The 14079-nt window shown below is 43.1% G+C and overlaps 1 protein-coding gene across 1 annotated transcript in view; it reads right to left on the bottom strand.

Annotated features, from left to right (window-relative positions):
- LOC120944146 (lactase-phlorizin hydrolase-like) overlaps window positions 1-14079 on the bottom strand; it is a 57299-nt gene that overhangs the window by 23144 nt on the left and 20076 nt on the right. Inside the window, exons 8-12 of the mRNA XM_040358060.1 lie at window positions 12189-13742; window positions 9883-10151; window positions 6335-6625; window positions 3224-3422; window positions 738-937 (exon numbers count right to left, since the gene is read on the bottom strand). Of these exons, the coding sequence (XP_040213994.1) occupies window positions 738-937; window positions 3224-3422; window positions 6335-6625; window positions 9883-10151; window positions 12189-13742 (2513 nt within the window). The remainder of the gene's footprint in view (window positions 1-737; window positions 938-3223; window positions 3423-6334; window positions 6626-9882; window positions 10152-12188; window positions 13743-14079) is intronic.

The raw sequence follows: 14079 nt of genomic DNA, 5'->3' as shown, positions 1-14079 counted from the left end.
AATAATTATAAATAATTATAACAAATAATAATATAATTATAATAAAAATTATTCAATAATGTGATCAACTCAAAATCACTGAAATGTACTCAGTTGCAGAATTGTCGCTGTCATTACTTTTATTTTTTTATGACGAATTTCCCCACAAATCGCTATCGCATAATTCTGCAAGTGATTATAATTTATTATCGCTGTTTTATAGCTGCTCTAAAACCACTTTTGACATAAAGGGACACTTTTGGTTGCTATGGACAATCTCCAGTTTCCAGGCAGAAAGAACAGTTTTTATTATATAAAAGTATATGTAGGACACCGCGCAGACCACTAGGGACAAGGGGGGTGTGTATTTTTTACATACAGTACTGTAATCTATAAGATTACAGTATACTGTATGTAAGGTGTTTGTTTACTTTTTTGTATTTGGGGCCGTTCTCCGCCCCCGTGCGTCGTAACGTCGCAGGGAACGGAGATCGGCGGCACACGGGCACTGTGAATCGAGCGAGAACCCGCTCGCTCACACAGCGCGGCGGCTTTGCAGGATCCAGGGACAAGGTAAGTAACTTTGTCTCGGGCTGCAGCGAGGCGAGCCCGAGTCTGACTCAGGGATACCGCTCTTGGTATAATAATCTTACCCCGAGCCAGACTCAGGAATACCGCTAGGAGGGTTAAGCTGCAATATATGAAATTTGGGGTTTTGGGTTTGATACCACTTTATTTTTCAAACAGATACAACGTACCAGCAAGTATCTTCGTGCCGCATCCACATCTTCCTGCTTGTATGGGTTGATGGGTTCGGCCCAGTCACAGTTGATGGTGATGGCGATTTGTCCCCCCTGTGTGGCTCTGTATTTGTCATTGTACAAGTGCCAGGCCTCAGCATGAGCCTTTATCAAGTTGTGTCCTGCCACATACACCGAAACACCGGGGGAGTAAATTCCTGGTAATGGAAAGAGAACATTACTGATCAACAAGGTCACCTCAAAGCGCATGTGTCATTTTATACAAGTTTAACCAATGGCAAAAGTTTAGCTTTGGATAGAGTGGTCAAGGGTTATGATACCTGTTTTTTATTTTTTCATTGTGGTCTGTGTTCCCGATGGGGAGATTTACCCTCTATGCTTATCAATGGAACCACTGTCACTGGGGGGTTGATTTACTAAAGGCAAATAGACTGTATATTCCATAGATTCAGGGCTGGCCCAAGACATTGTGTTGCCTGGGTCAAGAATGAAATGATGTCCCCTCTCCCAAAAAAAGAAAAATCACGCCCACCAAAAGGCCCACACATCCATTATTTTATATCATGATAATGAAAATTCAATTTATCATAAAGTCAAATTTGCATGCAACAGCACCTTGTCTATATGCAAAATTGTATAACAACCCGTTATGTTCAATTCAAAGGGGCAGGCTAGGGCAGTATAGGGACGTTCTAGGGTAGTATAGAGGCAGGCTAGGGTAGTATATCGACAGGCTAAGACAGTATAGGGGCAGGCTAGGGTAGTTTATACTGTAGACAGGCTAAGGCAGTATAGGGGCAGGCTAGGGTAGTTTATAGACAGGCTAGAGTAGTTTATAGACAGGCTAAGGCAGCATAGGGACAGGCTGGGGTATTATATAAACAGGCTAAGGCAGTATAGGGGCAGGCTAAGGTCGATTTTACTGTAGACAGGCTAAGGCAGTATAGGGGTAGGCTAGGGTAGTTTATAGACAGGCTAGAGTAGTTTATAGACAGGCTAGAGTAGTTTATAGACAGGTTAAGGCAGCATAGGGACAGGCTAGGGTATTATATAGACAGGCTAAGGCAGTATAGGGGAAGGTTAGTATAGTATATGGACAGGCTAGGGTAGTAAATAGACAGTCTAGGGCAGTATAGGGGCTAGGGTGACCACGTGTCCCGGATTGCCCGGGACAGTCCCGCATTCTGCAGGTCTGTCCCGGGCACCTTCACACTGGGACAATACAGTGTCCCGGAATGTAACTGACACAGGTCTTAGCATGAACCCCTCAGAGCTTAAGATGTGACACCCCCCCAAAAAGTGAAGAACTACAGGTCCCAGCATAGATCTGTGAAATCTATGGGATCACACCCTTAGATTTCATGGGTTCATGCTGGGAGTTTCAAATTTGGGGGGTCACATCTTTAGATATCAGGGGTTCATGCTGGGATTGGTAGTCCTTTACTTTGGGGGTGTGTGACCTCCCCGAAGTTAAGGACTACAGGTCCCAGCATGACCCCCCCCCCCCCCCCAGAGCTGAAGATGCAAGACCCCCCACCCCCTAAATAGTGAAGAACTACAGGTCCCAGCATAAACCTGTGAAATCTATGGGATCACACCCTAATGCCGCGTACACACCATCACTTTCTGCGATGGAAAAAAACGTCATTTTCAAAAACGTCAATTTAATTGACCGTGTGTGGGCAAAAACGTCGTTTTATGTCTTCTAAAAAACGACAGAAAAAAATTGAAGCATGCTTCAATTTTATGTGTCGTTTTTCAAAAGTGCACTTTTTACCTCACAGAAATTGACCGTGTGTAGCAAAAAACGTCGTTTTCTAAGACGTTTTTTCATCTACGCATGCCCAGAAGCTAGCTTCAATGGTAAAACGTGGTGGAACGTAACCTGACTTTGCAAGATCATTGTGAGAAAACGATGGTGTGTATGCAACTTCGTCTTTGAAAATTGAAGTTTCAAAAACGTCATTTTTTACTTCACAGAAAGTGTCGTTTTTTTTCATCACATAAAGTGATGGTGTGTACGGGGCATTAGATCTCAGGAGTTCATGCTGGGACTTGTAGTCCTTTACTTTTGGGGGGATGTGACCCCCAAACGTGAAGGACTACAGGTCCCACCATGAACCCCTCAGAGCTGAATATGTGTGCCCCCCCCCCCTCACCAGTGAAGTCCCAGGATGAACCAGTGAAATCTATGGGGTCACAAAAAAAAGGTATATGAAAGCGGGGGGGTGTCCCTGAATGGCAGTTTGGAAATATGGTCACCCTAATAGGGGCGGACCAGGGTAGTATTGGGGCAGGTGGAGTGGCCTGGGGGACAATTGTCATCATGATACACAAAACTGCTGGGAAAATAGAAGAGAAGGAGAGGCGGCCGTGGTTTAATTTGCTGCCCCTCTCAAAGTGCTGCCTGGGCCCAATGGGCCGGCCATGCATAATAATTAATAAATCCAGTGAATTACGGTATGTAATTTCATAACCCTTACCGGGTGCAAATGAGCCTTCTCCGTATCCGAGATAGGCAATGATATATGGCTCGTTGAGGGTGATCCAGAACTTCACTCTGTCCCCCAGTCTCTGGAACAGCACTTCCGAGTAGTCTCTAAATCTCTCCACTATAGTTTCATTTTCCCAGCCACCTACATTCTGCAGAGCTTGTGGCAGGTCCCAATGATACATTGTCACCTGGATGTAAAGATATATTTGTTTTACTGCCAAGTATTGATAAAGCGAGCTAGATGGTGATAGGACATTGCAAACGTTGAGTTGGAATAAGCAATCTCTTCCATTAGGCTGTGCAGTCTTGTAACAATGAGGTTGATTTACAAAAGGCAAATAAACTTTGCACTTTGAAAAGTGCAGTTCCACTCTGCAAGAGCCCCTGCTCCAGATCTTAGTAAATGAACAGAACCTCTGTTGACTTCCATCATCCAATCATGTGCAAGCAAAAATGCTGTTTTTTTTGTTTCCTTGCTTGTGATTGGGTATTCTTTGCAAGTGAAGCTTTACCTCATTTACTAAGCTTTGGCGCAACTGCACTTTGCAAAGTGAACAGGTTTTTTGCCTTTATTAAATCAACCCCAATGTCTCAGAAGTGAGCAGCTTCCAGAAATACTTATTTCCATAAATACCTAGAGCAGTGGTCTCCAAACTGCGGCCCTGGGGCAAGATGTGGCCCTATGCTTGTTTTTATTTGGCCCTTGGGGCACTATTCCTTCTACTGATACAAGACACAATTCTGCCAACTGAGAACCAATAATGGGGCACCATTTGTCCCACCGACACCACCGATAATGGGGCACTATTCCTTCCTATGATACCAATGGTGGAGCACTATTCCTCCCACTAATACCAAATGTGAAAATGTTTTCTCCCACTGATGCTAGGAATATTTCCACTCCCGCCAACCAAAATCCGGCTCCTCTAAAGTCTGAAGGACAATAAACTGGCCCTTTCTTCAGAAAGTTCAGAGGCCCCCGACCTTGAGGAAAGGCAAGCAATCAGGCCACAAGATCTATTTTGGTCAATCACTAGCTTTCTCTTGAGAAAGATAGTTGGCAGATGGTGCCTTCTGCTACCTATGAACATATAGATTACTATTAAATTTAAACTACAACGTAGACATATGTTATATTGAAGCTATTATAAACAGACAGATGAATTGAGTAACAGAAGGCATTAAATACTTAGGATTCATGGAGAAAATGATGTTCGAGGCTCCCTTCAGTACTTGTCTCTTGATTAAAGCCTAGGCCTTTAGTTTGAAGATTCTGCTGAAAGGGAGGATAAATGTTCCGATTGGCTGATCCTCATCTTCAGCAGAAACCACATGACCAAACACCTAAGCTCTTGGTCATGTGATCAGCACCAGCACCAGTGGAAGCCTGATGCAGAATATTTACCTATCTGAGCAAGGCTGAAGGGATGGATTAAAGTTATATTTTGAGCCAAAATGACCTTATCCGAGGTCACAAGAGCCACCAAGGTAGCAGTCAAAGGTTCTATCCAGCTTACGGTGATCAATCTCATTGCCGGTACTTCCATAATCCCCTCTCCAAAGGTTTGCCTGCTTGGCCTGGTGGAGGACGTAGCCCCTAGGTTGGTAGACAGGACTCTGATTGGTCTTTTACTATTCTATGCCAGGAGTGCCATCACACTACACTGGAAGAAGCAGGCATCCTCACCGCTTACTGCATGGAAATGTTTAGTTAATGGCACTCTTCCTTATTATAGAGACACATAGAGACACCTTCACAGAGGTTGCCCCAAGAAATATGAAAAAATTTGGCCCAAATGGCTTTCAGAACCATCCATGTAGGTGGATAACTAACAACTTTTACCGGCAACCCCACCTACACTCTCTATTAGCTGGAATATCAACTGTGTTTTGGTTTTGTGGTTGTAAGTAGTTGATAGGGACACTCCGGTTGGTGGTACACAGGTCTTGATACTGGTAAATCCGTTATAGGTGAGATACAGTTGGCTAAGCTACCCTGTTTTACCATATATTACTCCTTGTGACTTATTCACCCCTGCGTGGGAAAAATGCAGAAACTGTAAGTTTGTTTGCTGTTTGTCTTATACGTACATTTGCACGTTATGTATTGCACTAAAAAAACTAAGAAAAGGCTTCAGCTAACTTGTGGTCATCAGTGTCCTCTTTATTGAAAAGGAAAAAATGTTGGACTTTGAAGACTGGAGTTAAGCCTCGTACACACGATCGGGATTTCCATCGGAAATTCTTGACGGGAAAATTGAGAACACGCTCTCAATCTATTTCTGTCGGAATTCCAGACCAAAAGCTACCATCTGACTTTTTCTGTCTGGAATTCCAACCGTGTGTACGGGGCTTTAAAGTGCAAGAGTATCTCCTAGTTGAGCAGTTACCCGTATTTGCCGGCGTATAAGACAACTGGGCGTATAAGACGACCCCCTAATTTTCCAGCTAAAATGTTGGTTTTGGGATATACTCACTGTATAAGACGACCCCCTTCCGACTAGTCATGCCTCGCCTCACCTCACTGTGCCATTACATGCCAGACTGTGCACCATTACATGCATCACTGTGCCCAATTACATGCATCACTGTGCCCAATTACATGCTTCACTGTGCGCCACTACATGCCTCACTGTGCCCAATAACATGCCTCAGTGTGTCACTGCTTACCTTATCCGTGACATGCAGACCGCGTCCGTCCATTTTTCAAAAACCGCGCCCCTCTTTCTAGTGTTCCGTGATAGGCCGAACACTCCGCTTCCCAGGGGACACTGTGTTTAGTGTTCCGCCTATCACGGATGCCCTCTCGTCCTCGGTCTCGGACGAGAGGGCTTCCGTGATAGGCGGAACACTAAACACAGTGTCTCCTGGGAAGCGGAGTGTTCGGCATATCACGGAACAGCAGAAAGAGGGGCGCGGCTTTTCAAAAAAGGACGGCCGCGATCTGCATGTCACGGTCCCGGATAAGGTAAGCATTAGGTTACCGGCGTATAAGACGACCCCCAACTTTGAAGAAGAATTTCAGGGGTTAGAAAGTCGTCTTATATGCCAGAAAATATGGTACTTTGGTCTACATTGGAAACAAAAATGTTTGGCTTACCTGGGGAGTAATACCGGCATTCAATAAGGTATCAATCAGACGACTGTAGTAATTGATCCCTGGTTCATTCACAAAGTTTTTTGTACCGTCTGGGAGAACTCTCGGCCAGGAGATGGAGAAGCGGTAGTGGGTGACCTTCAGACTCTTCAGCATCTCTACATCTTCATCAATGCGGTAATAACTGCTGCACGCTACATCTCCAGTTCCTCCATCTACAATCTTTGACTCTGTGTGTGAGAATTGGTCCCAGATGCTAATCCCTTTCCCGTCTGCTCTCCAGGCTCCCTCAATCTACAGATCAGAAAGGAGATGGGTTAGGGCACAATACATTCCTGGGTACATGTTGAGATGTGAACGAATGATTTAATGATATATAAAAAATAATAAGAGTGGTCCGAAAATGGTGGATGAGCCATTTGTGAAAACTGTCCAACTGCACAACAACCCTTTGTTACTTTAAGTGGACCATTTATTATTATTATCATTATACAGGATTTATATAGCGCCAACAATTTGCGCAGCGCTTTACACCATCAGGGAAGACAGTACAGTCACAATACAGTTCAATACAGGAGGGATCAGAGGGCCCTGCTCGTTAGAGCTTACAGTCTAGAAGGGAGGGTCAAGTGGAACAAAGGGTAGTAGCTGTGGGGGATGATTAGATGGACAAAATTAAAATACAGTTGTTAGGTGTGGGTAGGATGGGCTTCTCTGAAGAGGAGGGTTTTCAGGGATCCTCTAAAAGCTAATAGAGAAGGAGATGGACAGACAGATTGGGGTAAGGAATTCCATAGGCTTGGAGAGGCTCTGGAAAAGTCTTGGAGACGAGCATGGGTGCAGGTGATGAGAGAGCTAGAGAGCAGGAGGTCTTGAGAAGAACGAAGAGAACGATTAGGTTGGTATTTAGACTAGGTCAGTGATGTAGCTGGGGGCAGAGTTGTGGGTGGCTTTGTAGGTAGTTGTTAGTATTTTGAATTTAATTTGTTGGGTGAGTGGAAGCCAGTGGAGGGATTGACAGCAGACACAGAGTGGTTGGTAAGGTGGATGAGTCTGGCAGCAGCATTCATGATGGACCGAAGGGGGGATAGAGTATGCAGAGGTAAGCCAATGTGGAGGGAGTTGCAGTAATCGAGGCGAGAGATGACCATGGAGTGAATTAAGAGTTTTGTTGTGTCATTGGTTAGAAAGGGGCGTATTTTGGAGATGTTGCGGAGGTGGAGGCGGCAAGATTTAGACAGTGATTGGACGTGAGGCTTAAAGGAGAGTTCAGAGTCCAGGACTACTCCTAGGACCTTGGCATGCAGGGATGGGGCTGATAGATGTGACATCAATTTTGACAGAGAGATCAGGGGAAGAGGCACATGGGGGAGGAAAAATTATAAGTTCCGTCTTGGATAGATTAAGTTTGAGGAAGTGAAAAAAAAACAAAAAAAAAAGTTTGAGGAAGTGGCGTGACATCCAAACTGATATATCTGATAGTAAATTAGTGATACGTGAGGAGAATTAGGGAGTGAGGGAGTGAGTTGAAGGGCAGAGAAATGGATTTGGGTGTCGTCAGTATAGAAGTGGTATTGGAAGCCGCGGGAGGCTGACCAAGGGGGGAGGTGTAGATTGAAAATAGGAGAGGTCCAAGAACAGAACCTTGGGGGACCCCAACAGAGAAAGGAGAGGAGGAAGTAGAGTTGTAAGTAACGCTAAAGGTGTGGTTGTATAAGTAGGTAGAGAACCAGCGAAGAGTACAGTCACGGAGACCAAAGGTGTTGAGTTTTTTGAGGAGGAGGGGGTGGTCAACCGTATCAAAGGCAGCAGAGTGGTCCAGGAGTAGGAGTACAGAATAGTGTCCCTTGGTTTTGGGCGTTAGAATATCGTTTGTTAGTTTTAGGAGAGCAGTCTCTGTGGAATGTTGAGGACGAAATCCAGACTGAAGGGGATCAAGAAGGTTCTTATCAGCAAGGTGGACGCTCAGTTGGTTGTAGACTAGATGTTCAAGGAGTTTGGATAAAAAGGGGAGCATTTACACATGATGTGGGTCTTTTAGGTACTGGGACCCCTCCTGCTGTCACATAGACCTGGTCCCTGCTCGTTTCTAGAGTTCTAAAGCAACTGAGACACATTTTTCATGATGTGCTTAACACCTACCCCAACTGAATGGAGGAAAGGGCCAAAAATGGAGAGCATGCAAGGAAAAAAAAGTGCAGCTGCTCCAGAGCTTAGTAAATGAGCAGAAGCTCTGCTGACTTCCAACATCCAATCATGTGCAAGCAAAAATGCTGTTTTTTTTTAATTTTCCTTGAACGTGATTGGGTATTCTTTACAAAGTGAAGCTTTACCCCATTTACTAAGCTCTGGTGCAACTCCACTTTGCACAGTGCACAGCCAAATTTCCTTCAGTAAATCAACCTCTATGGGGGTTATTTACGATAGGCAAATCCACTCTGCACTACAAGTGTACTTTCAATTGCAGTCACTGTAGATCAGAGGGGGACATGCAAGGAAAATAAAAAACAGCATTTTTGCTTGTACACGTTTCACGATTGGATGATAAAATTAGCAGAGCTTCCCCTCAGATCTACAGTGACTGACTTACAAGTGCACTTGTAGTGCAGAGTGGATTTCCCTTTAGTAAATCAACCCCTATGAGTCGCTTCTCTACATTTATACTTCAATTGCCCTGGAGCAACTGCACATGGAGAGTGCTACTGCACTTTGCAAAGGGCACAGCTTTTTTCCCCTTTCAACCCTATAGTGTAGCAATATAAAATACCAGCATTTATTTAGATAAAAAGCTACTCACAAAACCAGGTCAAAAACAGCATGTAAACCAGATTAGTGCAGTCAGCACCCTGACGGGTGTTATTATGTTACCGCTGTTGCTCCACCCAACGTGTTTCATCCGGTAGGACGTCATCCAGGGGTACAGGAGTTACGTTACTTTTGAAAGCATTGTTCCTGAGCCTGGGACTTTGCCATCGATCCCAGTGGGATTTCTCTCTAAAAGTGTAGCCAGATCTCCATCTTTGGGGTCTTACCTGTCGATAAGCAGCTTGTGAGGGAGGTGTATATACACGCAGCATCTTTGGATTTGGGCGTCACGCATATGGACTGTTTTGTACTGTGCACTTATTTCTATATTAATTATTTTTGGATGGTTTTGAAATTATCTATCTTGCATGAATTCGGCTTGTTTAAACACTTTATTTGTTTTCATTTGATTATTGATGCACTAGGACTTTATCTGTATAGCGCACCACGAGTGCAGCTATCACGGATTTCGTTTTTAGTCACTGAAATTATTTTACCTTTGAAACTCAACACAATTAATTGTAATCTTTGAAAAGGAATAGCTTTGGCCAGAGTTCCATGTCAAGTAGGCAGTTAGTAATTTTCAATGTTTAGCAATCTGCAGCAACCAGTCAAAATGAATCTTTAACTAAAATGGCTACAGTAACCCCACATCTGATCAGTCACTACAGGTTATTGCAGTTTCACAGGAAAATATATGCTTATGCCTGTCAGGGAAACTATCCAGAAAAGCACCATTACTGTACCTGATAAGAAGAGGAGGCCACACCCCAAGCGAAGTCAGGGCGAAATTCATCATACAGGAATTCATCATCTCTAGACTGTAGTATTCCATTGTTGCGTATCACCTCAGTGTAATAAATGGCTGTGCGCTTGGCTGTCCTTGGGCGATTGGGATTATTGAAATCCACATGATGAAGTCCATACCGGAGTCGGTATCCTTGTTCCCACTCAAAGGTGTCCATTAGGGACCACGCACAGTAACCCTTTAGATTGACACTATCTATGCTGTAAGCTTCAAAAAAAAGAAAAAAAAAGAAAAATCAAATTTTATAGTTTTATAGGAACATCCTCCAGTACAATCAACAATCGGTACAATCGTTTGTTTTCACTATGCAGTAAAACCTTGGTTTGAGAGTAACTTGGTTTGAGAGTGTTTTGCAAGACAAGCTACATTTTAAAATACATTTTGACTTAATATACAAGTGATGTCTTGATATACAAGTAGCGTCATGTCAACCAAGTATAAAAGAGAAGATGGGCCTATAAGTGTAGCAATATGGTTACATTTAATCAAGGTACAACATTTGGCCTAGGTTCACACTGCTGCGAATTCAAAATCGCGGTAAAAATCGCAATTTTACCGCGATTTCGCGGCTGCGGTTTTGCCGCGATTTCGGCCGCGATTTAAGAGACATCGGTGCAGGGTTCAATGTAAATCGCGGCCTGAAATCGCAAAAAGTAGTACAGGAAATACTTTTTGAAATCGGTGCAGCGCCGCAGATGCGGTGTCGCACCGATTAGGACGGTGCCATTGCCGACAATTGCCGGCAAATGCCGCCGATTTGAGATGCGATTTGACATGTGAAATCGCATCTCAAATCGTACCCAGAAACATATTGCTACACTTAGGGGTTGATTTACTAAAACTGGAGAGTGCAAAATTTGGTGCAGCTGTGCATAGTAGCCAATCAGCTTCTAACTTCAACTTGTTCAATTAAGGTTTGATAAAAAAAAAACTGGAAGCTGATTGGTTTCTATACAGAGCTGCAACAGATTTTGCACTCTCAAGTTTTTGTAAATGAACCCATTAGAGGCGCCTCTCTTCTCTTTTATACTCTGTAGCCCCTGCAGGATTTTGCTTTTAATCCCCTTTGGAGGCTTCCATGTGTGGATGGACATTTTATGGTTTTACAATCTATCACATTGCTATAATCTTTTTATATGGACTATAAACAGAAGGACCTATGAATAAATGGTTGTAGAGTGAATCCTTTGAGTTTCCATTATTTCTTATGGGGAAATTTGCTTATATATACAATTGCTTTGGATTTGTTTTTTATTTTCTAAATAGGTTCCTTTACGCTAGTGCATTGTTGGTTCACTTACCTTTCCCTTCCATTTCCCTTCTAAATGTTTTTTTTCTTTGTCTGAATTTCTCAATTCCTGTTTCTCCTCAGTAAACTTGCCACCATCATCCGAGCGGTGGAAAGTCAACCAGAACAGCTTACTGAACAGCTTACTGAGGAGAAACAGGAAGTGAGAAATACGGACAAAGAAAAAAAACATTTAGAAGGGAAATCAAAGGAAAAGATAAGTGAACAAACAATGCACTAGCTTAAAGAAGTTGTAAAGGAAAACTGAAATGACTGTTTATAGGGTATAGAGACATAATAGTTAACTGATTCCTTTTAAAAAATTATTAAAAATAGATAAAAATCAATCATATAATGTGCCTGCAGTTTCTAGTTTCGTTTTTGCATGTTGTTTCCTGCTTCTGTGCTGTACAGAGCCACAGAGCCAATACAGGGCAGTGATGGTTTGGAAAACAAAACTGATTGGTGCTGTGGGGTTTTAGACACAGTAATCACACCTCCTTGATTAGTGACCACAGAGAGAAAGCTCCCAGTACTGTGGTTATCAGGAAACAGACAACCAGGAAGTGTGGAGATCAGAGAAGAATTACAGCAACTTGAGAGCAAAAACGAACAATGAGGACATGAAAACAGCACTGCATTAAGGTAAAGAAAGCTATTAAGATAAAAAAAAATCCTTTATAATCCCTTTAAAGGAACCTATTTAGAAAATAAAAAACAAACCTTTACAACCCCTTTAAGCTTTGGCAGAAAACATGGAAGCTGACTGATTTCTATGCAGAGCTGCACCAGATTTTGTACTCTCCAGTTTTAGTAAATCAATCCCTATGACTTGGAAAGTAGTAAAGCCAGCAGACCAAAATGACAAGACAATTTTCAAAGGGAAGTCATCAGTGGCAGCCTACATAACGATAGATAGAGATAGAGATAGATAGACAGACGTTCAGTTTACAGACCTTTCATGGCTTCATCAACGTAGGTCTTGTAATATTCTATTCGGGCAATGTCATCAAAATCTGGGTTACTGTCCATTGAAAGTCCACTTTCAGTGACATAGATTGGAACATCTCCGTACTCTTCTTTAACCCAATTAAGCAGCCTTCTCATTCCCCAAGCTACTGCCCTGTAAACATCAAAAAAGGCTGTGGTAGGCCAACTATCATCGAATCTTTCTACAATGTCAATATCAGTACTGAAAGATGGGGGGTGCGGGCTGAGAATTTTCTGTTGAACTATTTTGGTGGTGTAGATGTTAATACAGAAAACATCAGCTGTGCCCTGGATATAGGTCTTCTCTTCATCTGTAAAAGTTGGAAGTCTGGAGGATGAAAGACCCTGTAGCTCACTCTTGTTGGAGACTTGCCATTTCATGGCCTCAGGGTAATCACCGTTTATGAAGATGGGATGAGCAAACCACCCCAGTGCGAACTGCAGGTAACGGTCAGCAGCTTCAATGTCCTTTGGGTCTGTTCGGTCATTGGGTTCCGCCCAGTTTGTGTTGAGGCTTAATGAGATCACACCTTGTTGGCTTCCTCGATAATTATCATCATAAGTATGGTAGACTTTGGCGTGGGCTCTCAACAAGTTGTGACCTATTCTGTATGGAGCATAGCCAGGGTCTTTTACTGCAGGTGGGTGTATACCAGTCCCATACCCAGCTGTTGCAATGGTGTAGGGTTGGTGGAATGTCATCCAGAACTTGACCCTATCTCCAAATGTCCTAAAGCAAAAGTCAGCATAGTCATTGAAGGCTTCAATCACAGCGTCATTCTCCCAGCCACCCAAATCTTGGAGAGCTTGGGGAAGATCAAAGTGGTAGAGGGTCACCATTGGAGAAATGTTACTTGCTCGTAGACCATTAATGAGTCTGTTGTAGTAGTCAACACCTTTGTCATTGGGCGTGCCTTGTCCAGTTGGAAATATTCTAGACCAGGAGATGGAGAAACGGTAACTGTTCACTCCTAAGCCTCTAAGCATGTACAAGTCTGCATCTAGCTGGTGGTAACTGTCAGATGTTATGTCCCCATTGTCATTTGCAAATGTATTTCCAGGTACATGTGTAAATGTGTCCCAAATACTGGGCCCCTTTCCATCTTCATTCCATGCTCCTTCCACCTGGTAGGCTGACGTTGAAACCCCCCATTTAAAATCTCCTGGAACAGCTGAAAAATGATACATGTCTCTTTCAAAGGCTGTCTGCCCTGAAAACTTCTCCCACACAACTTTTGCTTTTGAAGGAACCTCCGACGCTGGCTGGGGAGCCAATTTTTCAGACTGCAGCCACTTTTCACTTGGAAACTTTTTGTCAGCTTTTAAGCTAGGAAAGCCATTGTTTGCAATAATTGAGGCGTATGAATAGGCAGATGCTTTTGGGGTACGTTGTCTATTTGGGTTTTGGAAATCAACATGATGTAAGCCAAACCTCTGGCTGTATCCCTCAGGGCCCTCGAAGCCATCCAAGAGGGACCGGACTATGTAGGATCTTATAACTACACCGTCAGAATTGAATGCTGCAAGTAGAATAAAGAGGCACAACGGTCACAATATGTAAAAATATGTAAGACAGGGTAAAAAAGTACTTATTGTATCAACTGTATACTAGACATGTGCATTCGTTTTCGTTAGTATGCATTTTCGTCCGAAAATCTGTTTTTTTCGATATCGTTTTAACAAACGATAACGAAAGTGCAAGAAACGAAAACCGAAAGATCCGACATAAAAAATGCTTTATTTTCGTTTTCGTTGCGGTAAAAATTCGATATAGAGAGATTCGACATTATAGGGAAAAGATTCGACATCATAGAGAAAAGATCCGACATTATAGAGAAAAGATTTGACACTATAGAA

The sequence above is a fragment of the Rana temporaria genome, chromosome 6 (assembly GCF_905171775.1).
Source record: "Rana temporaria chromosome 6, aRanTem1.1, whole genome shotgun sequence".
Lineage (NCBI taxonomy): Eukaryota > Metazoa > Chordata > Amphibia > Anura > Ranidae > Rana > Rana temporaria.
Note: the sequence above shows the minus strand (reverse complement) of the source record. Positions and strands in the feature narration are given on the sequence as shown.